The following is a 25,494-nucleotide window of genomic DNA, read 5'->3' as shown; positions in this document are numbered from 1 at the left end:
ATATAAATATATATATATCCGTCATCATATATATATATACGCACACACATTTGTCTCTCCCTCTCTGTTTTTTTTTATTCACAGATGGACCATGTCACAAACTGTTCCAACAAAACATATTTTTTTCCCTCCAATTCCACCCAAAATTTAGAAATAAACGAACAAACTTTGGTTGTGATTTCCAGACTTTTTTTTTCTTTTTTTCCAGGAAACAAAAATGGATTTTTATGTCAATTCAAAACATTTAGCTAAATTTGGAATAAGTTCTTACACCATCGGGAGACAAGAATACAGCTATTCCTTCAGATATTTTGTGGGAAGAAAAAGAGAAAGAACTTTTTAAAACAGCTTTTGAACAAATTTTAACAACAACCCACCTGAGACCCCTGCTGGTTCCATCACACATGTGTGGCCCTTTTTAAGGGAGTCATCTAAGTAAAATCACCCATCATCTGACATTTCTTTTTGATCTTCCAAATTCCAGATTAATATGAATTCTACTAAATTTCATCAAATTCTCAATTATTTAAAAAAATTTTGCATGACAGAATTATTAGAATTATGATCATGAAACAAAATATAAATTCTGTCTGTTAAAGGCCTTTCACGAAGGGTTTCAGTGTTCTTGTCTCTCCATGGTGTTGTCGAAACTTGACTAAATTCTCCAACTTTTTCACATGATTTTTCACTGATTTCCTAAGACTCTGCTTATCATTTTAATGTTTAATTAATTTACCATTGTTAAAAGATTAAAGTGGTAATCTCTTAATTTTCTCTCAAGATCAAGACTGCTAAAGATGTGTGTGTAAGTGTGTGTGTGTGTGTGTGTGTGTGCATCTTCTGATTTGTCATTCATTAGTAATTGATGTATGTTTTGTTAAGTGCTTAATTAATATTTGTATTTTTCAGGAGTTTGTTGTTGTTGTTGTTAAAACATTTTGCTGCAAACACTAGCGACTGAGGATGTGTTGTGATTTAGTTTGTCACATTCCGTTTACAGATGCTGCGTAAAGAAGCTTCATATTTACAGACACCATGTAGTGAAATTCATTAGACAGATGCCATGTAGAGATTCTGCTACATGTAAATGCTCGGTCTGAGAATCGAAACTGCGATCCTATGACCGCGAGTCCGCTACCCTAATCACTGGGCCATTGCGTCTCCACAATAACATCTATAACCACCCATAATTAATGCATGAAAGGTTATGTATTTTTATGTGTCAATGAATTTCTATTTGCGATTAGTTATTAACTCACATTTAAAGCAGTGAGGAGGCTTAAATATAATCTTTAATATGCCGGACGAAATGCTTAGTGGGCTCTTCATCCGTCTTAACGATCTGAGTTCAAGTTCTGCCAAGGTCGACTTTTGTTTTCATCCTTTCTTAGTCAACAAAATGAGTTCCTGTAAAACATTAGGGTCAATGTAATCGGCTTAACCCCCCTTCCCCCATTCCCCCCCAAACCTGTTGGCCTTGTGCCAAAATTTGAAATCAATATTTATTATATGTTAATTCATTGTCTATTCGAACCCCTTACTATATATATATATATATATATATAAATATATATATACAGACACATATAATCTCTCTCTATATATATACATATGCATATATATATATATATATATATATATATATATATATATACACATATACCGTATATACTCGAGTAACAGTTGACCCTTCGATATAACTCGACAAAACCAAAACAAACACTCAGCTGTTTCCGTGACAACTCGACAATTCACTTCGGATGTCTTCGGGACCTCAGTGACGGCTGCTGTGACATCTGTGTGTGTGTGCGCGCGTGCGTACTTGTTCTTGTCTGTGTGTGTGTGCCTGTTCTGTCTTTATGTATTTATGTGTTTTCGATTCTGTTTCCTGCTTTTAAATTTTGCAGATTTCACACCCACACCCACATGAAGCAGGTAAGAACAAATGTGCAAGGCTTTTTGCTGGCATAATTTCGTTCTATCTACGTTCCACAACACATAAATACATAAAAACAGAACAGGCAGACACACAGGCAAAAACAAGCACGCACACAGCCAAGACCAAGCATGCACATACACACACACAGACAAGAACAAGCATACACACACACACACAGACAAGAACAAGCACGCGCACATAGAGACAAACACACACACACACACACACACACACACACAGAGGTCACAGATATTTTCTTCGTCCCCAAATACAGGGAACACGTGCGTCATAGGTTCGTCTGAAACGTGTTCCACAGACAGCAATTGTCGGCGCACAACAGTCAACACCTCTGAAGGAATTCGTGCAGAGGCGTGACTGCGCTAAGCCGAAAACATTCAGTTTAATCACTCGATCAGTGGTTTCCAAACTTTTTTTTTACTGCGGAATCCTTCGACATTATTTTTAAAAATGTGGAATCCCTGATAACTTTCAGGGAACCCTGGAGTTTGGCAGAACATGAAAATAGTGTAATGTTTTCGAAGAGTTATGATGTGAAACTTGCCAAGTATGTATGCACTTGTATTACGGTAGGTAGTGGCATGCTGGTACCAGACAGGTATGTTACCGGTGGTAACATAATAATGAGATATAAATGGATTTCGCTCAGCTAGGCTGTTAAGTTTGATGGATACGAATAAAAGAGAAAATGTAAATATTTATAAGAAGCTACGCAGTCTTGTTTATGGGTTTTGTTATTTACTCGGGCGTAGAACTGGTAATGTTACTGTAATTCATTGTGTTTTTGTTTTTATTCGCTTAGAGATCAGTTGGGCTTCTGCTACTGATACGGTACTTCGGATTCTAGCTTGAATTTCAGCCCCTCAAAAGTAGTAGCCATGTAATAGTCGACCCCATAAATTTGACCTTAAAAATGATCTAAAAAATTTGACTTTTACACAAGTATATACAGTATGGATGTTCATGTATGCATGTGTGTGTGTGTGTCATTTATTCACTGTGTCTTGATTTAATAACCATTAACCTCGATTTCTGTGTGTTAACAAATTTCGTTTTGCATGTAACCCCTCTCGTTCTTTTTCCAGTGTCTTCAGTTTTCCTCAACCGCAGCCCAAGCATCCACACATTTGCTTGGTCGCGGTACACCAAAACACTTTAATTCAAATCCAAATAACCTGATTAACCCTTTAACATTGAGATTACTCTAAGTCAAATATAATCCTTATTTATTCACATTGTTTTGAATTAATCATGCTTTATCTTGTAGCTTCAAGATTACAACGATGTGATTGTTTATTTTTAGAAGGACATTGTAGGGTAGGTGTGAGAGGCCATCTGTGTGTGTGTGTGTGTGTGTGTGTGTGTGTGTGTATATATATATATATATATATATATATATATATATATATAATAATGTGTAACTCTTGTTGAAATATTTGACTCCACTTCATACGTCAATGCATTCCCATACATACATGCTTATATACATATATACCCTCAATGTAGAAATTTCTTTTTATATGATTCTCCTTCAGTTTCATTTTCTATAACGCCTACTATAATCAACTCCATATATGGTATGGTGTTAGGTGTCTCTCTACATTTAAGGAAGTAGTCTATATATATATATATATATGTATAGTGTGACACATAGCCACTCATACATGTATGTGTGTGTCTATATATATATATATATATATGTGTATATATATTTTATATTTATATATATATATATGTATGTTGAAGTTTAGTTTATAACAATGTTTGTATTTGTATTATATGCCCTATGATAGAAGGAAAAATGCCTGATCCAGATTTGAACACTGCATCCTTTGTATGTTGTGTTAGGTCAAGTATGTCACATGTACCACTGCCACATGTTTGCTGCATTCACCATTTATTGGTATTTGCTCAGGCCATTCCAGTCAACTCTTTGAGCAATGTCCCAGTCAGTCCCTATCTCTTTTGGGACCGGGAATGGATGTTCGGTTCAACCCTGCACTGTGGGATTTGTTCCTTTCTGTCAGTTAGGCCTCACATCTAGACATCTTTATATATACTTTTACATATATGTTTGCATGCTTTTATATCTCCGAAGATATATATATATATAGTTAGCTCAGCAGCCTGCAATTTCATCTCCCACGGTAGGTATTCAAATGCTTTAGTTTCATTCCAGAACCATTTACTTTTTCTAATTCCAATTACCCAATAAGTCTTCTTCTTTTTACCAGTTACAGCTTTTTACTCTGCAGTACATAGGTTTCGTATCAACTTACCTGTTAATGGCCAGCCAGCCTCATATTTTCCCCGTCTTCTTGAAGAATACGACGTACTGCCTGGTAGGAAATGTTTTTCATCGGGTTTCCCTTGCCATTCCTCCTCATAGCTGCACTACTACTACCGCTAAGTCAAGAATTTATCTGAAACGATTGGACAGCACTTGAAATTTGGCAATTTTCATTTCTAGACAATCATATAAGATTTCCTTTACTAATGTATATATACAATATTTTGTGTATATATACATACTAATATGCATACATATACATATATATATATATATATATATATATATATATATATATATATATATGTTATGATTTATCCCTCATATAAAAATGAGATTATATATAATAGCTTAAGATTCTATACGAGTTGTATTAAATGGTATAGATTTATAAACATTAAATTTTACTTCAGTATACACACTTGAAACAGCAGAAATCAAAATAATGATGTCTCTATTCATTCATAACACATTCACACACATGTATGTATGTATATATATATATATATATATATATATATATATGCATACATACAAATGAAGAACAGTGCACATGTATGAACATGAATGTGTTAAAATATGATGTACACACAATTCTGTCAAATTCTTTATAAAAACAGATTAACATTAAACACTGAAGAATTTCTAATACCTTTTTTAATGGAGAATAGGTTCATTTAACCCTTTAGCATTGAGGTTCCTCTGTCAAATGTTCTTCTTATTTATTCACATTGTTTGGAATCAATCAGGTATTACCTGACATCTTTGATGTTTTCATGATGCAGTTGTTTTCTTTTACAATAACATTGAAAAATAGATGTGAGAGGCCGGTCCTGGTCAGTTTGAACTTAGGTAAAATATTTCAAGGTCAGATGTGGCCAGTTTAAATGCTAAAGGGTGAAACTTTTACAAGAAGAATGGTGACAATCCTTCTCCTGTCACCCGTCTTCTTGGATATGGAATTGAACGACAAAGCAACAAGAAATTATGTTATGCACTTCACTGGCTTACTGCTGTTTCTGGTATAAGGTGATGTACATGCACTCACCTCTGAGTGCATTGCATCTTATAGCAGAAACAGCTGTAAGCTAATGAAGGCCATTGTATAATTTCTTGTTCCTTTCTCTTTCACTCAATCTCATGTTACTGCTCTGTACTCAACTAATGCTTCATTCTAAAGTATATCTGTATTCAGTTCTAACATCAGGTTATTGGTATCACCATGCCTAAGCAAAATATTAATATATATATATATATATATATATATATATATATATATATATATATATATATATATATATATATATATATGTATGTATATGTATGTATATGTATGTATGTATATGTATGTATATGTATGTATATATATGTATGTATATATATATGTATGTATATATATGTATGTATATATATGTATGTATATATATGTATGTATATATATGTATGTATATATATGTATGTATGTATATATATGTATGTATATATATGAAATATAATAAATAACAAAGCAGTGCTCCATACTCGTCTAATGCCTTATTCTAAAGCAGATGTACATTGAGTTCTAACTCCAGGCTATCAGCATCACTATGCCTTCTTAGCACAATATTAACATCTATAAAATATATACATTAATATATGTACACTACACTTGTCAGGTGTATTGTACCTGTAATTAAAGGTACAACCTTGTCACTGTGTTATGTTCATTATACTTGAAAATTTTGTTACAGGTACACATGTCTGTGGAATACTCAGCCACTAATGCTAATTAAATGAATCAGGTGATTCGATGCAAATGGACGGTCAGAAATTATAAGCCAGATCCCTTTATGAGGTAAAATTACAGAAAAAGAGTTTGAGGGAACTTCTGATTGGGAGTGGAAAATCCCACATTTCTGTGATCCTGAGCTGGGGTCCATACAGTCTTTAGGGGTTCACATAAGATTTTGCTGTTAAAATTTATCTGCAATAAATTGCTTAGACTTGGACAACACAGCAAATATTGTAAGAATTTATTTATACAATTCCTAAAATATGATTTTTTAAACATTGAATAGGAGTCCTGAGGAAAAAAGGGGTTGAGAAACCCTGTTGGCAGCATGGAGGGCTGGGCATCAGGTATTTTAGGATAGACTGATGTATCATGCATAGGTTTGTGTGTGTGTGTGGGGGGATAGTGATTCCTGGAAATAAAGTGACTGGAGGGGTGGAGGAAGGAACGTCAAATGGACAGGCTATGAACATGTGTAGTGGCTGTAGTTTAGGGGGTAGATACACACTGGTGTGGTTAATGAGGAAGTGTAGAAGTTGTATAGTGTTTTATGCTTGAGAATGGATGAGATACAGGTGGGTGTAGGGGTGGGTGGTGGGGGGTTATAGTAATGTTATCAGCTTCTGCTCCACCTCAACAACAACATCCCTGGCAGACTTACTTGCTAAATATAACCCCGAACCTCGCCCTCCCCCCTCCTCTTTGGAACAAACTGATTCAACTTGTTTTTCTGTTAATGTCTGTGTGTCCCTCCTACTTCCCTTCTATCAACTCCAGCTGGAGAGGGAATGGCTTTTCTTCGTTTTTCCTTCTTTCTTTCTCAGCTGGTTACTCATTAGTAGGTTCACTTCTTAAGTGCACCACCACCACCACCTACTCCTCTCCCTCCACACACTAAGAGGGGTGGTGTGAGTGGTGGAGAAATGTCAAGAGCAGTTTCTGATTTCTTCTCTGAATCCATCCTCATTATGGGAGGATGCTGTCCTTTCTCTGTTCACATTATTACATTACAAATATTTATAGTTCAACTTCCTCTCCTCCCCTCTCTCTCCCCCTCTCTATGTATACAGGTATCCTGTTTGCCTTTTTGTAGTCTAACTAATAAAATGCAACATGACTTTTAACTCATGAAGAATTTTCCAAAAATATGTGGAAATTTGCCTCAATATTAGGTAGGAACTCCATCCATATCCACAACTTTCCCCTTGTGATTCCTAGATTTAATTAAATTCTCCATAACAGGCTGATCCAAGTTTATCCATTCTTTGGTTAATCTTGCTCACCACTTCTTTCAAGATGTTTCTTTGTGGGTTCTCTTGGATTAAAATCAGGGATTTAAGTAACTACTTTCAGGAATTTGATTCTGTGAGTTCCTTCCCAAGTTGGTAATATCTGGCTTGTATTGGTATGAGGCTCCATTTTGTTGAATAAAAATTGGTCTTCTTAGCAACTTCTACACTGAAATAAATGGTTAATAGACCAGACATGAGCAACATTTTTTAGAAAATAAGCTGCATGAGACATGAATTATCATCAAGCAAGCCACACTACTAGAATTATTCCAAGCAATTGTCCATGTTAGTTGCTTTTTGCTGTATCATTTGGCCATGAAAAGCAGCAAATTTTCCAGCAATTTTTGTTCTTTCAAGATTAGAAATGTTTCTTCCTCATTTTTCAGTGAAACTGTCAGAGGTTTAACCACAAAGAACCAATAAAATAATAATAATAATAATAATAATAATGTATAAACTGTAGCATGACATGCTAAATCATAAATTACAGTTTTTACACTTTTAATGGTTTCCTTGTTGGAGGATTAATAGGACTTTTGGGGTTTTTTTTCTTTATCCTTAGAGATTGAATTTCTGCTTCAGGCCAAGGAAAGACTGTGGCATTTTCCCTGAATAGATGTTAATATTTGACCATCAACACCTATGTGGTCTTGGTTACTGCTCATCTCTTCTGGCTACTTCATTCCTCTTACACATATAGACACACTCAATATGACAGCCATGTTGTAAATTATAATATTTCTTCCTCTCCATTCTAATCTGATGTAGATTGTCTTATTCGTTATTTGTTCATTTGTTTTTGCATCCAGTTTTTGTTTCCTGTGATAGTATAGGTTAAATGAATACACACACACACATGTGTATATATATGAGGTCTGATCAATATGTATCCGGACTGTTGCCATAGTAACAAAGCTAAAACACGCAGATTGTGTGATTGTGTGTGTGTGAGAGAGAGAGAGAGAAGGGGGAGAGAAAGTTTGTATGTATATGATGTATTTGTGTGTGTGTGTGTGTGTGTGTGTGTGTGTGTGTGTGTGTGTGTGTGCCAATTCCACACTTCTTCATTAACCGTGACTGAGTCAAGAAATGATGCCATTGTTTATTTCCATGAAGAAATGTCTCATAGCTTTGTGGATGTGCGAAGACCAGTGGAAGGCAGAATTGTTTGTAGGAAAGGTTGGTGACAGGAAGAGCATCCAGCTGTAATAAATTTATCTGAGCAACATACATCTAACCCATACCAACATGGAAATATGGATGTGAAAATGATCATTGTCTCTTTTGCCCCACCCTACCTCATGTATGTGTGTATGTGTATATATATGTGTGTATGTATATATGTGTACGCATGTATCTATTTGCGTGTCTGTGTGTGTGTATGTATGCATGTATGTGTGCGTGTATGTATGTATATGTCAGGCCATGAGATGAATATATGATCATGTGTGTGTGTGCATGTTTCTTGGTGGGGTGGGGGTTAATGGTGGTGCCAGCAGTTAGTTTGTGGAGAAATGGAAGTTACAGGATTAAAGTTTTTTTTTGTTTTGTATGTGTTTATGTTTATTATTGTTTTTTTTTTAAATTCTATTTCGAGTTTAAAGTTTGGGGAATTTGGGAATTTACACTGTCAGAATTTATATTTTCATATATTCTTGTTATAATTAATAAGATGAAATTTGATAAGGCATCCTAGCAATAGACACAGATTCCTTGAGTGTCAAAGGGTGGGGAGTGAATGTGTGTGTTAGGGAGAGGTAAATGTATTCAATGAACAGCCCCCCCCCCCAAGGAGATGTGTGAGTCATGGTTTTTTTTATCCTCTCCCCTCCTCCCGAAAGCCTTTTATAGGAGCAGACATGGCTGTGTGGTAAGAAGTTTGTTTCCCAACCACATGGTTCCTGGTTCAATCACATTGTGTGGCACCTTGGGCAAATGTCTTCTAAGATGTCATAGTAGAGGAGGGGGAGAAGGATGTTTGGGAATTGCCATTAGTAGCAGCAGCAGTAGTAGTAGTGGTGGTGGTGGTTGTAGTAATGATGATGATGATGATGATGGTATTAATGGTAAATGACATAGCAATTTTTAAATATGTTTCATGCAAGTATAAGGTTTTTTAAGGGAGAGAAAATGTGAAGTTGTGGCATGCATTACTCTCTGAAGGTTAGTAAAGACGTGAAGTGAAATGGTTCCTATAAAGAATTCAAATTAGTTGAAGTTTGTTTCAACTGGAACTTCTCAAAAGTTGTGTTTGTTCAGCCAGATAGAATTAGCAACAAAACTCTGTCCTCAGAGAATTACTAACCAAATCTTGGCTTGTTAGAATTAGCAACGAAACCCCAACTTATCAGAACCAGAAAGAAAATGCTGTTACAGACACCAATTAGTAACCAATTCTCAACCTGTTAGAATTAGCAACCAAACCTCGCCCTGTGAGACTTAGCTACCATACCTTAAACTTCTACAAGTAACAGTTAAATTTCTTCAACCCAGATCCTAGCATTTGAAAAAATAGGGGAAAATTTGGAGACTTTGTCTGTGGATAATGGTGCTAGTATTAGTAGTCTTAATAGTTGCTGTTGTAATAGCATTCACTGTCTTTACTAACAATTACATCCTGTCATCATATTGTAGTGAAATGCATGTTGAGTATTGGTGAGAATGAACTCGTCCTACATTTCTGAAATCTTACAGTTACATCTAATCCTGTTTGTTTCTCTTCTTATCCATGGATGATATTGACTGCTCCATGGAATAAAGCCAGAATAACTGTACTAAGCTGGTCTGTTACCTTATCATCACTGATATGAACTGATCCAAGGATCAGCTTAACTGATCCATTGATCTCATCTTCCGGCCTGATCATCTTGTCTTAATTTCCCCATTCTAATTGTTTGTAAATGTTACTGTTTTATTGCCAAATTTCAATTGTGGTCTGATCCAGATATTGTCATGTGACACAAAGACTTAGTTGGTTGCTGACGTGCGTGTGTTTGCATATTTATATCACATGTGTGTGTATATATATATATATATATTGGTATTTTGTATATATATATATATATATATATATATATATATATATACATACACACATATATATATAATGGTGAATGTTAGAGGCAGATATTTAGTGTTCAGTTTAGACTCCTTGGAATATGAAGCAGCAAGTGTTAGAACTATTATTATTATTATTATTATTATTTTTATGTTGTTATTACAATGTATCAGTTATTTCATTGGTATTTTGCTTTTTAGGTATTGACTAGTATTGGTAGTAGCAGTAGTTGTAGTAATAGTAGTAGTAGTAGTAGTAGTAATAATAATAATAATAATAATAATAATAATAATAGTAGTTTTACTAGTTGTCACAAATGTATCAGGAATAAGAACAATAATAACCAACATTACATTATAACTTTTATAAATGCATGACCTTATTTAATGTGTTGTACACATGTGTGTAGGTTTGTGTTCATATATATATATATATATATTTGTGTGTGTGTATCAAATAATATAAACAAATTATTCATCATCATCATTTTCTGACTGCTTCCCGTGTTTACAAGGTTTCGGATGGGTCATGATAGCCTGATTCCATTGGAGTTACTGCCCTTGAGAGAGAGAGAGAGAGGACATGATGGATGAATACTTATGTAGATGGTTGGTGGTGAGAAAGTGATAGATACCAATAAGAAGGTGTGGTGGTTGGTGGGTAGTACAGAAAGGGTAAAGTGAGGGCAGGGGACAGACTGGGTAGCAACTGTTTTGATGTTGACCGTCTTTACTCAGACATTGTGATGAGAGAGAGAGAGGATTAGTGAAATATGGATGTTGGTCGGAAGAGATTGGGTATGGACAATCCAGTATTACCCTTCACTTTATGGTTGAATAGAAGGGTGTGTGATAGGGAGAGGAAGAGGTATTGATAAAGTAGGAGGGGTATGAGGTGGAGACTTAAGAATTACAAGGTGATATGTGACCCACCATGTTGACATTACCAGCCGGAGAAATGGTGAGATAGATTTCAGCCAGGAAAGCCTGGGTGGCTGAATCTCACAGGTTTTGTGTGGTTTTTTACTCTCTTAACTGATCAAAAATACTACACTTTATTGACCTTCATAACATGTGTATATCTATCTATCTATCTGTCTATCTATCTATCTATCTATCTATCTATCTATCTATCTATCTATCATCTATCTGTTTATATATAGATAGACACATCTCAGTCTCCATCTCATACCTTCATCATTTTCACATCCGTTTCACCTTTCTTACTCTAATGATCAGGTCTTCTGCATCATCATGTTGTCTTGTAAATCCTCACAGTTGTTTCCCTCATCAGGTGCAACATTTTCCAATCAGTCTCCCATATCTTCCTCTCTCTCTTCCTCTTCCAGACGTATCTTTCACATCAATAATTCTGTACTTCCTTCTACACTTGTCTTCATCCATCTGCATCCATTGAAACCAAAAGGAGCATAAAAAATAAGATGTCCGCCTGACCTGTTGGTGTTGTGTAGTGACTCCGTTTAACCAACTCGGACCGTGTTAGCATGGAAAGTGGGCATTAAATGCTGATGATGATGATGATTGAGTGTGTGTGTGTGTGTGTGTAGTCCAACCTATGCCAGCATTAAATGATAATGATATATGTAGCTTTAGGCCCTCTTGTATTACTTTAGCGTATTGTATGGCAAGCTTCCTCCACCGGATTTGGTCAACTTCTTCTCTCACCCATCCATTCCACACAGTGTTGACTGTCTTCAAATCCTCCTGAAATATCTGTTGCCAAATGATCTTCTTCCTCCCTTTTCACATCTGCTGACAACTGGTAACCAAGTCGTGGTTGTCTCCGAGTGCCATTAATCGGCCAGATGGAGAATGTGGCCAGCCAGGTGGAATTGGCGTTCAGCTACAATCTCTTGCAGTAGTAATGACTTTGCTCTCTCTTCTCAGAATCTCCTCCTCATTTGTGACACTGTGCCACCAGTGGACCCTCGTGACCTTTCTGAAGCATGATTGGTGGAATACATTTAGTTTTTTATCCATCCATACTGTGTTCTGCCATATCTCACATTAATTTAGACAGAACAATAGAGTTATATAGACAAAATTACATATTTATATACACACACCCATATGAAGGTGCATAGCTCAGTGGTTAGAGCGTCAAGCTTACGATCATGAGGTTGTGAGTTTGATTCCCAGACTGGGTTGTGTATTGTGTTCTTGAGCAAGATACTTTATTCACTCAGATCACTCACCTGTAGAAATGAGTTGTGATGTCACTGGTGCCAAGCTGTATCAGCTCCATTGCCTTTCCCTTGGGTAACATCGGTGGCATGGAGAGGGGAAGGCTGACATGCATGGGCGACTGCTGGTCTTCCATGAACAACCTTGCCCGGACTTATGCCTTGGAGGGGAACTCCCTAGGTGCAATCCCATGGTCAGTTATGAGTGACGGGGTCTTTACCCTTGCTCTTTACACACACACACACACACACACACACACACGTGTATGCATATAAGACACTTGCAGATGACTAAGAGTGTACATACATCCAGGTCATGCAGAAAGCAGGCAGATGATGTTTAAAATTTATTATAACATGCAAACTTGTCTTCTTTCTATTTTTTTTTTAGTATAATTTAGCTTGTGCTATAGAGGATATGTTAAAAATATTATATTTATTATATGTTAGTATCATTAGAAATAATATGTTAATTAGAAATAATAAACTAAAATAGTTTAGAGGGAATATTAAACCAAAATATATTTAATGTTTCTACATCAGAATAGATAAATGATAAAGATGTATATTTTGAACAATATTTGTCGAGAGATGTTTCATGTTCCTTGGAGTTTGTTAGCTTCTCACCATTGCTTCTGAACATTGGTAAATAGTGTGTAGTCGTCTACGTAGTATGTAGTAGGCAGTAGTTTGGCTGAGAATGTGCATATGTGCGTGTATGTGCATATATGTATGTATTAGTTGTTGCTACCTGTGCAGCTACATGCAGTGCTATATATATATATGTATATATATGGATGTATGTGTGTATGTATAATGCGTGTATGTGTGTAGATGTAACCTAAAGATTAGTCTCACACAATTGGTGTCTGGTCTTTAGTCCAATAATACATTTGTAACTATTTGACATGTTGAACTTATCTCTAACTCACATCTTTTTATGGCTTTGGAACAGAGGAGGTGGGGAGAAAGGTGGTAAAGCAAATATGTTAGATAAATGTGTGTGTGTGTAGATATATATATATATATATATGTGTGTGTGTGTGTGTAAAAAAAAAAGACTAGCGTGTGTGAATGTACTTGTATTGACATCCCATGCAAACAATGTCCTTCATTTGCAGTCTGCCATGAAAACATGTCTGGCCATGGGGAAACAGATAAGGGTTGGTGAGAGGCTCAGCATCTGACTACAGAATATCTGCCTCAACAGATAACCTCCCCAACCAAAAAAAAGAAACTGTTGAATTACGTGATTGTTTGATATGATAGAAACAACAGCCAATATCCCACAAAAACACACTCTGCTTTCTTAAGAAGAGAAAAACACATGTGATAATGTTCTAGATATACATGAAAGACAGGATGGTCATTGCTGGATTGCCTCTTGATCAAAGGTGTTTTCAGAGCAAACCTGGAGCCAAACAACAATGATAACAAAAAGAAGGTTCCTTTCTGAGAATTATTTTAGCCATCTTCATCAACTCCCCCCCCCTACCCTTGAAATTCCCTCTCCCACTGCTACCTGAAGGTATGCACACACTGGGGTGTTATTTGGTGCACTCCTCCCCCAACAAGTCTAGGGGACTGAGTGTTAATGTATGTATGTGTATTGTTATGCTCCAGGGCCTATAATACTGGGAAAAGAACCTGGCCCCTACTCCTGAAATTTCAGTAAACCCCTTTACACCATTGAACCCCTCCTCCAGTTCCTCCAGAGAAAGGAATAAAATAAAAAAGTAATCATTACAAAAAATACGGAAAAACACAAAAATAATTCTTTTTATATTTGGTTTCTTTGTTGTTGATTTTGTGAAAAGATGTTGGTTAAAGAAGTGTTCAACATGGCACCAGTCTGATAGAAACTTTCCCTCATGTTCATTTTACATTTTGACAACTTCAACATATGACTTTGTGTGTGTGTGTGTGTGTGTGTGTGTGTGTACATGATCAGATTCCAAAGAGACTGGTGTTGGTCTATATCTTCAAGAATCTATTAGTTTATAAAACTGATGTAAAGAGTTCAGTGAATTTGCAGTGGGGAGTGGCAAACCTAACATTTGAACAAAAGTCCTTCTCCAAAGAAAAGTTCAAAGAAGAGAAATTAATGAGACACAACAGTTTTGCATCTTCAAAGTTAGAAAAAAAAAAAATGGTTGCAACGTTGAAGATATAAAACTCTTTGTAATATTAGTTTCACTCTTTTCAACTTTTTCCCTGAAAAAGCACTGTCTGACATGTTGGATTTTCCATTCCCCATGGCAGATTCACTCAAGTTTTTTGGTAGAGTTTACTATATACATACATAGGTGTGTGTGTGTGTGGGTGTGTGTGTGTGTGTGTGTGTGTGTGTGTGAGATTTCCATTATTGCTTTTCCTGTAAAAAGTGCTCAATGCACATCTTTGTTAGAAATATATAATTGTTTGTTGTTGGTGAACAGGATTGTTTCATCAGGGCTAAAGGTTTCGTATGATTCACTTTACAGTCAGCAGCACTCATCAGAGAGAGTTTAATCAAATGGATGAAATAATTCCGTTCACCAATGTGTGTGTGTGTGTGTGCGTGTCTGTTATATACATACATATATATGTATATTAGTCAGCAGGCCAGGTGGAACTTTATGCTTAGCTGACATGTCAGAGTTTTAAGTGATGTTGCTTTTGGCAAACAAATTTATTTTAGTTTCCCAGCCATGCTTTCTTCATATATATTTCTTTATGCCAATGAGTAGGTGTGTGTGTAGCTTATATATTTTGTGTAGTTTATACATGCATATATACATTCATATCTACATACATGTTTTGTGTAAGCTTCTACTTACATACACATCTTGTATAATATATACATACATTTCTCATCTATTTCATACATACATTCATGTCCATCCATCCATTTATACATATCTGTGTCTGTCTGTCCGTCTCTCTAGTCAGACCTATCCACCCACCTGCCTATGATTACAAATAATAGAACTTTCAGTGGAGGATGTAGAATTTCTCTTCTTGATTCTCTGTGTTGTTACTCAGAGTTTCATACAATGAATCAGGCAACATAGAGGAAGGACTAAACGTGTGTCTGCATTTTATCAGTTAGGCCGACTCTCATTGGTTGAAGTGGTTAGTCACATGATCAAACATGTTACTTCTCAGATAGATTGTCCTCACATCATACCAGTTCAACTAATAGTATTCCTGATCTACAACACTTTTGATCACATGACTTACTTTGAACAAGGATATTCAGCCTTGCTGGTGTGTTGTGAATATGGCTGTACCTATTCACTATATATTGATGGGCCGTAAAACAGTGCATTGTGAAGTTGTTATATATAAATGTGTGAGTTTGTGTTCCCCCCATCACATGACAGCTGGTGTTGGTGTGTTTAGGTCCCCTTAAAAGAAACTGATAAAACAAGCACCAGGCCTTACAAAAATAACTAGTACTGGGTGCGATTCATTTCACTTAAAGTTCTTCAAGGTGGTACCCCAGCATGGCCGCAGTCTAATGACTGAAACCAGTAAAAAATAAATGATGAAAAGTAGAACCATTTTGATTGGAAGTTCGTGGAATTCATGACAAAATAATTCTTTAAGGAATGAAACTGTTTTTAACTTTGTCTTTACAAAGTGAGAGATTGGGCCTCATGTATGTATAAGTGTATGGATGTATCAATCTATATATAAATGTATGTATATACAAATCAATGTATATATGAATATACCATATTTACTCATGTGTTATATTTGATTTTAATTAGCATGTGACTTATACAGGGGGCAAAGTTTGTGTATATAGATACACACACACGCACTCACACACATGCGTGTAACTTATACACAAGTAAATATGGTATGTGTGCATAAATCTATGTATATATCTATGTGTATATAAATGTATGTACAAATGTATGTTTGTATAAATCTGTATGCATAAATGTCTCCATCTCTAAACCAATGAATGTGTATATATACATGTTAGCAAGTGTGTCCATTCTCATGCATGCTTCTTCCCACACCCTGAGACATGCTTTATGTTGATCGACCAAATACTTAATAATAATATTTGATTGAATATGTATCTTTAACGAACATGTTAATGGTTGAACATTACCATGTTTTAATTATCTTGTTACTTGTTTTTTCAATCAATTAATATATCAGAAACAATCTTTTACTTATTCTTCTTTTTTCTTTTTCTTAGTATTATTATTGTTGTTGTTGTTACCATTGATGTTCATGTTATTTGCTGTTTTTTTCCTTTTTCAGATAAATTTATTTTTTGTTTTTGTTTTAAGGGTTTTACCATTTGTGCTTTTCTTGTCACTTGGCAGAATCGGTGGAGCACCAGATAAAAATGCCTTGCAGTATTACTTCCAGCACTTCAAATCTCCTCACTGAGGCTATCTTTGCCTTTCATCCATTTGGGGGTCAGTAAAATAAAGCACCAGTCAAGTATTGCGGTCGATGTAATCAACTTGTCCCCTCCACTCAAATCTGCTGGCCTTAGAAGGGATCATTGTTATTATTATTATTATTAAGGTGGTAAGCTGGCACAATCGTTAGTACGCCAGGCAAAATGCTTTGTGATATTTCGTCTATCTTTATGTTCTGAGTTCAAATTTCATTGAGGTTGACTTTGCCTTTCATTCTTTCAGGGTCAATAAAATAAGGACCAGTCAAGAATTGGGGTCGGTGCAATCGACTTACCTTCTTCCATGAACTTGCTGGCATTGTGCCAAAATTTGAAACCATCTTTATTATTATAATAATTATTATTATAATAATTATTATTATAATAATTATTATTATGATCTAAAGATAATAAATTCTCTCACTTTAAAAAAAAAAAATATAACAAAAATCTTACCCCTTCATTTTGAACATCAAATTGCCCTTTGATCACTTTTTGGGGTATTGATTTATTTGAAATTAATATTTAGTATTTGCTGCAGTTAATTGATTGATTAACAATTGACTTTAATTTGATCAATACAGAATTTTACGTGTGTGTCCAGTCACAAAAGTGACCACTCCATGTTTTATCCTCAGCTGATTATTAAACATAAATTTTGGATGTCAACTTGAACTCTTCAGTATTGGAAGTAGTTTTGAGTGTGTGTATGTACTTGTGTGTGCATGTGCGTGTGCTGTGTGTGTGTGTTTGATGTATCTAATTTACAACGTTGTCCTACATTCAGCTCTGTCCTTCACATTCTCTGCTCCTACATTTAATTACAGCTGTGATTTAATTAGCAATGTGTGTTCAATTTTTTTCTCTGTCCAGCAGCAATAAAACAAGCTATGGTTTGTCCCATGTATTTATCAATGTTTAATTTCAACAGCAGCAACAGTAACAGTTTGTTCCAAAAACACAATATTGACAAGTTGATTATAAAAGTCCTGGAACTTTTCAGACGTTCTGTTATTTTCAAAGAGAATAAAATTGTTATATAACATTGGATAAAACAGTAGAGTCCATGTGAAATATTCAGTGGCCATTGTGGACGTGATAGATGAGACTGAAAGAGGAAACAGTTCATTTGATTGTATTTTGGTTGTTGTCCTGTCCCTATTTTAAAATCTTTCCAAGTTCTCTGTTCATGGAAATATTGTCTCTCTGATGACTTCATGTTGTTTATAGATGACACTGGAAGGTTAACGGGTGAATGAGGTGCATATTGTTTATTTAGAACAGTTTGTTGTTATGAAAAGAAGAAAATCTGTTGGCTGAATGCAGTGAACCAAAACGGATGAATTACACAAAACGTGTCTGATTATGTAACTCCGTTTCCCTTACATATTTATGTCAGGTCAGATCAAAAACAATCTGCTATAGATAAACATATAAACCAATTCTACTTGGCTGTCAGGGACTAAACTAGTAATCTCATGGAGGGTGAAGGGGTGGACACGCTGATAAGACACAAAAACAATAAATAACCAGGGGGAAGAAACTCAATAAGGCATCAATGACAACCATTTATCAGACTTACAAATGGATTGAGGCCATCACTAAAGCTCCCTTGACAACCCCTACATTTAATTGTCTCTGCCAGACATACCAGACTTACCTTTCCTTTTATCTAGAAAAATCCAGGTGAGAAAAACCACTTTATACCATCCAAAGTGGTTTAACCATTTTGCATCCCGATTATTCTATGCTTATTTGTTCACATTGTTTTGAGTTAATCCTGGATTAACTCAAAACAATGTGGAGAAATAAGCATAGTTCTATTATATATATATATATATATATATATATACATACATAGATTGCTAGGTAGATAGAGAGAGATGAGGAGGGGGGAAGAAGTAGTTTGGTTCCCCCCATTGAAGTGTGTTAGGGTATGTTTATCTAATGTCAAGACACACAAACCTATTGCAAACCTATCCAACCCACATTGACAAAGAAGAGCTCATATTCAAACATCAGTGATGAGGATGATGGTAATAATGATGATGATGATAATGAAGCATCATGGGATATCTCTACAATAATTTAGATAAGTTTGAATTCTTGGAGTTGTTAATCTATTGGAATTCTAGTTTCAGAAAAGTTGTGGAATTGATGGAGTCGGTAAGTTTTTTTTTTTTTCATTAATATAAGTTTGTAATATTTTTTTATCAGCTTTTTTAATGTTTGTCTTTATTGTAAGTTTTTTTAAACGTTTGACATACTTTCTGCCTCATTTTTCCATATCATTTTTTTTTTAATTCCAACATTCAGGTGGATTAGTCTCCAAAATCTATCATGGGTTGACCAGTTCTAAAAAAAGAAAATTAAAAGAATAACTATATCATGACAAATTTTCATCTCATCCTTTTAATCTAAGCTAATAATAATAATAATAATAATAATGTGTTCTTCTTAAAAATGAGGCTTCTTTTAATAAAGAAATAAAACTAAATAAAAATCGAGCATTATTTCCCTTAATTCCAGGGTTGTCTCCCCTATCTTTTTTACCAGAATTAATCATAAAGTTAGTAAGTTTTTGTTTTTTTTTCATCATTCCAGGCATAATTTTAATTCATTAAATATTTCTTGACTCAACATTGACAACATTAGACCCCACTTTACTGTCAGTTCTTCATGCAGAATGCGTCGCTCGGTATACAACCCTGTAAACTGCTCCATTTCTCAGCATTATCTTTCCACAGCTTGTTGTTGCTGTTGTTGTTGACTATTTCATTGCATTTTAAGCCATTTAACAAGATTTCTTCATAGACCAATGTTTCCAAACCGTCTTCGTTGTTTGTGTTTTAGTTCCACAAGACTTAAATATGATTCTTCTTTCTTTTTCCAAATCTGTTGTTGTTATTGTTGTCGCCCTGGCTCTTAATCTTTAATTCATAAAAGTTAGTCATTTCTTAAATGGTATTTTTGTTTGTTTGTTTAATATATTATTATTATTATTATTATTATTATTATTATTATTTCTCTTTGAAATGCCATGGAATCTCTTAGATCTTTCATTTTCTTGGTATAGAATTGTTGCTAATTGGATCCAGGATCAACATAATTAATAGTCATTGTTGTTGTTGTTGATGATTTTCAATTCCTTAGAAATGCTATTATTCACTTTTTGCTTTTGTTTTACCATTAATGAAGTTTGTTGTTTTTCAAAATTAAATAAATATTTCAAGAATGTTGTTATTTCTTTATTTCTTCAGAAGATCCTTTTTTGATTTTTTTTTTTGGCAATATTAGATTTTAATTCTCTCCCCCTCCCTTCAAAACTGATTTTTTTTTTTCCAGATTTTTTTAGGTGTTTTTTGTTTTAGGTGGTGCCTGTGTTTTAGTTTGTTAATTGTGTTGGCTTCGTTAAAATAACGTTTTTCCTTTTTTTTTCTTATTTTTTGTCTTTTTAAAGCTTGTCATGTGATTTTTTTTTTTTTTTCATTAACAATCCATCAAACTCATTTACTGCTTGTTGTCATCATTATCTTAACCTTCTCGTTTATCTCTCTTTCTTTCCCTGCTTTGTCCATCCAGAACAACGGCTGGACTGTCTGTATGAAGTGTGAAACCTACCGTCCACCCCGAGCACATCACTGCCGAGTATGTCAACGCTGTATACGACGGATGGACCACCACTGTCCTTGGTCAGTATATCACCTGAAATTGACTTTGCACTTTGTTTCCTCCTGCCTCAACCACCCAGTTACTATAGCAACATTCAAAATTAGAGGGACACTGCCCATGGCTTTCTACATGCACCCCTCTCCCCATCAGACTGAGGGGAGGAAAGGAGGTTGTGGGGGGGGTGATGTTTAACTGGAAAGAACATAAACCATTGGTTTTCAACTAGATCCAAAACCTGAGTTTTTTTAAGTGGGGGAGGGGTGCATGAAAATAAAGTAAAACATAATTAAAGAAAAAAAAACTATTATATTTATAGACCAGCAGAGGGCACTGGAGGATGCTTGAACTGCAGTTGACATAGACAATGGTGGGAACAGAATGTTCTAGAAGAAGTGTTTAATGAGGGACTTTGACTGTGAGACTAAATAAGAATGACAAGAGGAGGGCATGAATGTAGAGGCTACACAACTTGGTACTTGAGAGGAGCAGGAGCTGTTGTAGTAGTGGTGCAAGTGATATAAGGAGGATACCCTACAGCTGTGTGATGCTCTCTCCATCTCTCTCTCTCTCTCTCTCTGCCAATATCCCTACTCCACTCACTTTAACATCTCAAAAGAATTTGTACCTGTTAGGGGTCTGGCTGAGATGCCTCCATTTTGCTCTTCTACCCCCCCCCCGTCCTCCACCGCACATCTACTCAGCCTGTCCTGACGTGTTCATCACACCAGCCCTAATGGGTGGGGAAGCCGGTCCTGGGGTTTTACACCTGACAGGAAGAGGGGAATTCCAGCCAATATTTTGGTTGTTTGCTGAGTCCTTTAACATTGTGTGTGTGTGTTTCTATATGAAAGAGAGATGAGAACCAGATGGATTAAGTTAAAGAGAATTATTCTGTGTTCTAGTTCTTGTTTTAGTGTGTGTAGATAGATAGATACATACATATACACATATGTATGTTTATCTATCTAGCTATCTATCTATATATATATATATATGTGTGTGTGTGTGTATGTATGTATATGTGTGCATGCAGTGGTGTATATATATATATATATATATATATATATATATATATATACATATATATATATATATATATATATATATATATAATTCTTGGTCTCTTTAACAGGATCAACAACTGTGTTGGAGAATATAACCAAAAGTTTTTTCTTCAGTTTCTCTTTTATACAGGTATGTTATCCATTTTATCTATTTCATCAAAAGCTATTTTATCAACAACTTCATCTGAAAGTATCAATTTTCCACCATCTTCCCTCAAAATTATTTTTAAGCTCTGTCTTTTTTTTCCCCCCTAAAAACCCAACCCCCAAAATTTTAATTTCCTTCTTCTTGAAGGAAATTCCAGGTTATCTGCCTCTCATCTCACTGCATCCCCCCCCCCGACTTTCTGCCTGTTTGTCTCTCTACAAAATATGCTGACCACATGTCCAGGTACCTCACTCTGCATCTGGCCACACTCTCTTGCTCGGTCTAATTGTCTCTCTGGCTATCGAGATGTCTAATTAACTGTTTAGCTATCTAGGTGTCTATATTAATAGCCAACTGTCTCTCTGTTAGTCAGCCGACCTGTCTGTTTAGCTAGCTATATGTATCTATCTTTTTAGTTAACTGTCTATCTATGTTACTGTCAAAATATTTATATTGCTTACTAATTGTCTATCTATCTAAGCGTCTGACTAATTGTCTTTCTATCAAAACAGGAAGTTTTAAGATTTTGTGCAGTATTATTTATTCACCATTACACATGTTTCATTTACTAATAGGAATCACAAAGGTTTACATGTTTTATAGACATGTAAGAAATTTCCTATTAGAAATTCTTCAGACAGAAAATCAAACAGTACCAAAAAACTGTTTCCAACTTCCTGTTATTATTTCCTGGATTTTCATCTCTAATATGTGTACCTCACATTCAACAACTACAAACTGGATTGTAATACTAGAATAAGCAGATGTGCTTTAAAAGCACACAGCTTGGATTTTAACTCTACCCACACAGCCTATGTTTCTTGCTACATAACTCTTTTGTCTATATGTCTAATCTATTTAGCTACCTAAATGTCATTCTATCTTGCTGGCTGTCTGTCTATCTCTACTCTGTCTCTATAATATTTGTTTGCAATGGTGTCTTTATTTCGTCTATACTGTTTCTCTACTGTATGTCTGCTCTATATCTCTACTGTGTCTCTACTTCCTTTCAACCTGTATCACTTTACTCTCCCTTCTACCACTAAAAATTATCATCACAGCTGTTATTATTATTATTATTATTATTATTAAGGTGGTGAGCTGGCAGAATCGTTAGTACGCCAGGCAAAATGCTTAGCAGTATTTCACTCATCGCTATGTTCTGAGTTCAAATTCCACCATGGTCAACTTTACCTTTCATTCTTTCCGGGTCGATAAATTAACTACCAGTGAAACATTGGGAGTCGATGAAATCGATTATCCCACTCCCCCAAATTTCAGGCCTTGTGCCTATAGTAGAAAGGATTATTATTATTATTATTATTATTATTATTATTCCATTTCCCTCAAGGTGGTGAGCTGGCAGACTTGTTAGTATACCGGGCTAAATGCTTTGTGGTGTTTTGCCCGCTGCTATGTTCTGAGTTCAAATTTTGCCGAGGTTGACTTTACCTTCCATCCTTTCGAGGTTGATAAATCAAGTACCAGTTGAACACTGGGGTCGATGTAATTGACACATCCTCTCCCCCAAAATGGTTGTCCTTGTGGCAAAATTTGAAACCATTATTCCATTCCCCATTCCTCTTCCTACACTCAACCCTCACTCTCCAAACTTCTATTCCTTCCATTAATGTCTCCCTAAGGGATCCTCACCCCCTACTTCTTCACTCCCTCCCTTCACATACCACACCATGTACCCTTCTTATCTTTAAGAGAGCCCCCCCCCCCCCAACACTTTACCAATATTCGATAAGACCTCTGAACCTCTCCTGTCCTAATCCAGCCACATGTGACCCCCACTGCTCCAGTGTTTTGATTAACTAAATCTCTTGTGTTGTTCTCTGCAGGTTTGGCCTGTGTCTTTACAATATCCATGGTTCTGGTCTCGTGGGTCTTAGATCCAGTCTCCAAAAGAGATTTAAAGAATGTAAAATTGTAAGTAAAAACAGATTATGAACTCAAGATATTCTGTTGGGGGTGTGATGTGGGTTGATATGGTATGGTGAGTTGTTGGGGGTTGGGGGTTGGGTGTATTGAGGTATGTTGCAGTAATGGTGGTGGTGGTGGTGGTGTGGAGTTGTGGTATGGCTCTGATGTGATGTTCTTCAGTTGTGTGGTAGAGTATTGATGTGATGTTTGTTGTGTTGTAATACAACTGAAGGCATGCAACTCACGGTCATAAGCCCGTGAGTTCAATTCCCGGCAGCACACTGTGTCCCTGCAAAAGACACTTTATTTCACGTCGCTGCCAGTTCACTCACCTGGCAAAAATGAGTTGCACCTGTAATTCAAAAAGGGGCCAGCCTTGTCACATTCTATATCATGCTGAATCTCCCTGAGAACTACATTAAGGATATGCATGTCTCTGGAATACTCAGCCACTTACATACTAATTTCACAAGCAGGCTGTTCTTTTGATTGGATCAACTGGGATCCCTGTCGTCATAACCAACAGAGTGCCAGGTTTTTGTTTCTTTTTTATTACAGTAGTGTGGAATGGTCTTTGTTGCTGTTTAACCCCAGGTCAGATCTAATCTGGCAGATATTTCATCAAACAATATTCCAAGTGTGGCCATCTTAATTTCTTAACGATTTTTTTCTGAATTCATATAATTCAAAATGTTGTTTGTTGTTGTCTTTTTTTTATAGAATGTAGGGAATAATTTGAGGAAGATGTAACTGCTATTTCTAGCAAGTGACCATAATGTAATATAGGATTATCTTTTACTAATCCCAAAGGTGGTGCATTAGCAAAATCATGGAAACCTCAGAAAAAATGCTGAACACTATTTGTTCCTTTATTCTACATTCTAGTTTCAAATCCTACCAAGGTCAGCTTTGTCTGACATGTTTCCAGGGTTGATAAAATAAAGTACCAGTCATGTATTGGGGTAGCCATAATTGACTATTCCCCCTCCCCTCAAAATTGCAGACTTTGTACCTGTGTTAAAAATTATTATTGTTATTATTATTATCATCGTTAATTCTGTTTCATTAATTTCCAGATTACATTCTGTTGCCCTTGTGGCTGAATCTTTAGTGTTTGGGCTGTTTGTATTGGCTATTGGATGTGACCAGGTAAGTGACCACAGACGGCTGTGTTATTATATTAAATGGTCAGTTCTATAGACTCAGACCAATAAAAGGGGTGGAATGGTGAACTAGATATAAAGGATTAGATTAGCCAAGGTCAACTTTGCTTGTTGTCCTTTGGGGTTTGCTAAAGATAAATAACCTGTCAAGTACTGATATTCACTTACCTCTCTCTCTCTTTCTCTCTCTCTGGCTCTTTCTCTCCTTCTCCCTCTTTCTCTGTCTCTCCTCCCTCCCTTCCCATACATCTTCTATATCTATAACTATGTCCAGTAACCTCTCTCTCTCTTTCTCTTTCTCTCTCCCACCCAGGTATCTTCTATATTCAATGATGAAACTGCTGTCGAACACGTGAAAAAAGAAGAATACAGACGACCCCCCAGGTCGAAATATCATTTATTACAGGAAGTTTTTGGTCGAGGTAACATTTTTAATTTCATACACATACACGCGTACATGTAAATACACTCACACACATACATATGTGAAAACATATACACTTACCCACATACAGACACACATACCTCCATACTAATAC

At 35.6% G+C, this 25,494-nt stretch overlaps 1 protein-coding gene across 3 annotated transcripts in view; it reads left to right on the top strand.

Moving 5' to 3' along the window:
* Positions 1–25,494, top strand: part of LOC106871287 (palmitoyltransferase ZDHHC3-like) — a 47,469-nt gene that overhangs the window by 18,523 nt on the left and 3,452 nt on the right. For 2 of the 3 annotated variants that reach the window (XM_089338608.1, XM_089338609.1), the window contains 5 exons: positions 20,562–20,671; positions 21,784–21,845; positions 23,711–23,798; positions 24,869–24,941; positions 25,269–25,377. In XM_089338608.1, coding sequence (XP_089194734.1) covers positions 20,562–20,671; positions 21,784–21,845; positions 23,711–23,798; positions 24,869–24,941; positions 25,269–25,377 — 442 coding nt within the window. Of the gene's footprint in view, positions 1–4,191; positions 4,300–20,561; positions 20,672–21,783; positions 21,846–23,710; positions 23,799–24,868; positions 24,942–25,268; positions 25,378–25,494 lie in introns of all 3 variants that reach the window. The other variant, XM_089338610.1, reaches the window with a different exon arrangement.

This window comes from Octopus bimaculoides, chromosome 20, assembly GCF_046866305.1.
Source record: "Octopus bimaculoides isolate indiv1 chromosome 20, ASM4686630v1, whole genome shotgun sequence".
NCBI lineage: Eukaryota > Metazoa > Mollusca > Cephalopoda > Octopoda > Octopodidae > Octopus > Octopus bimaculoides.
This window is presented reverse-complemented; position numbering and strand designations above follow the sequence as displayed.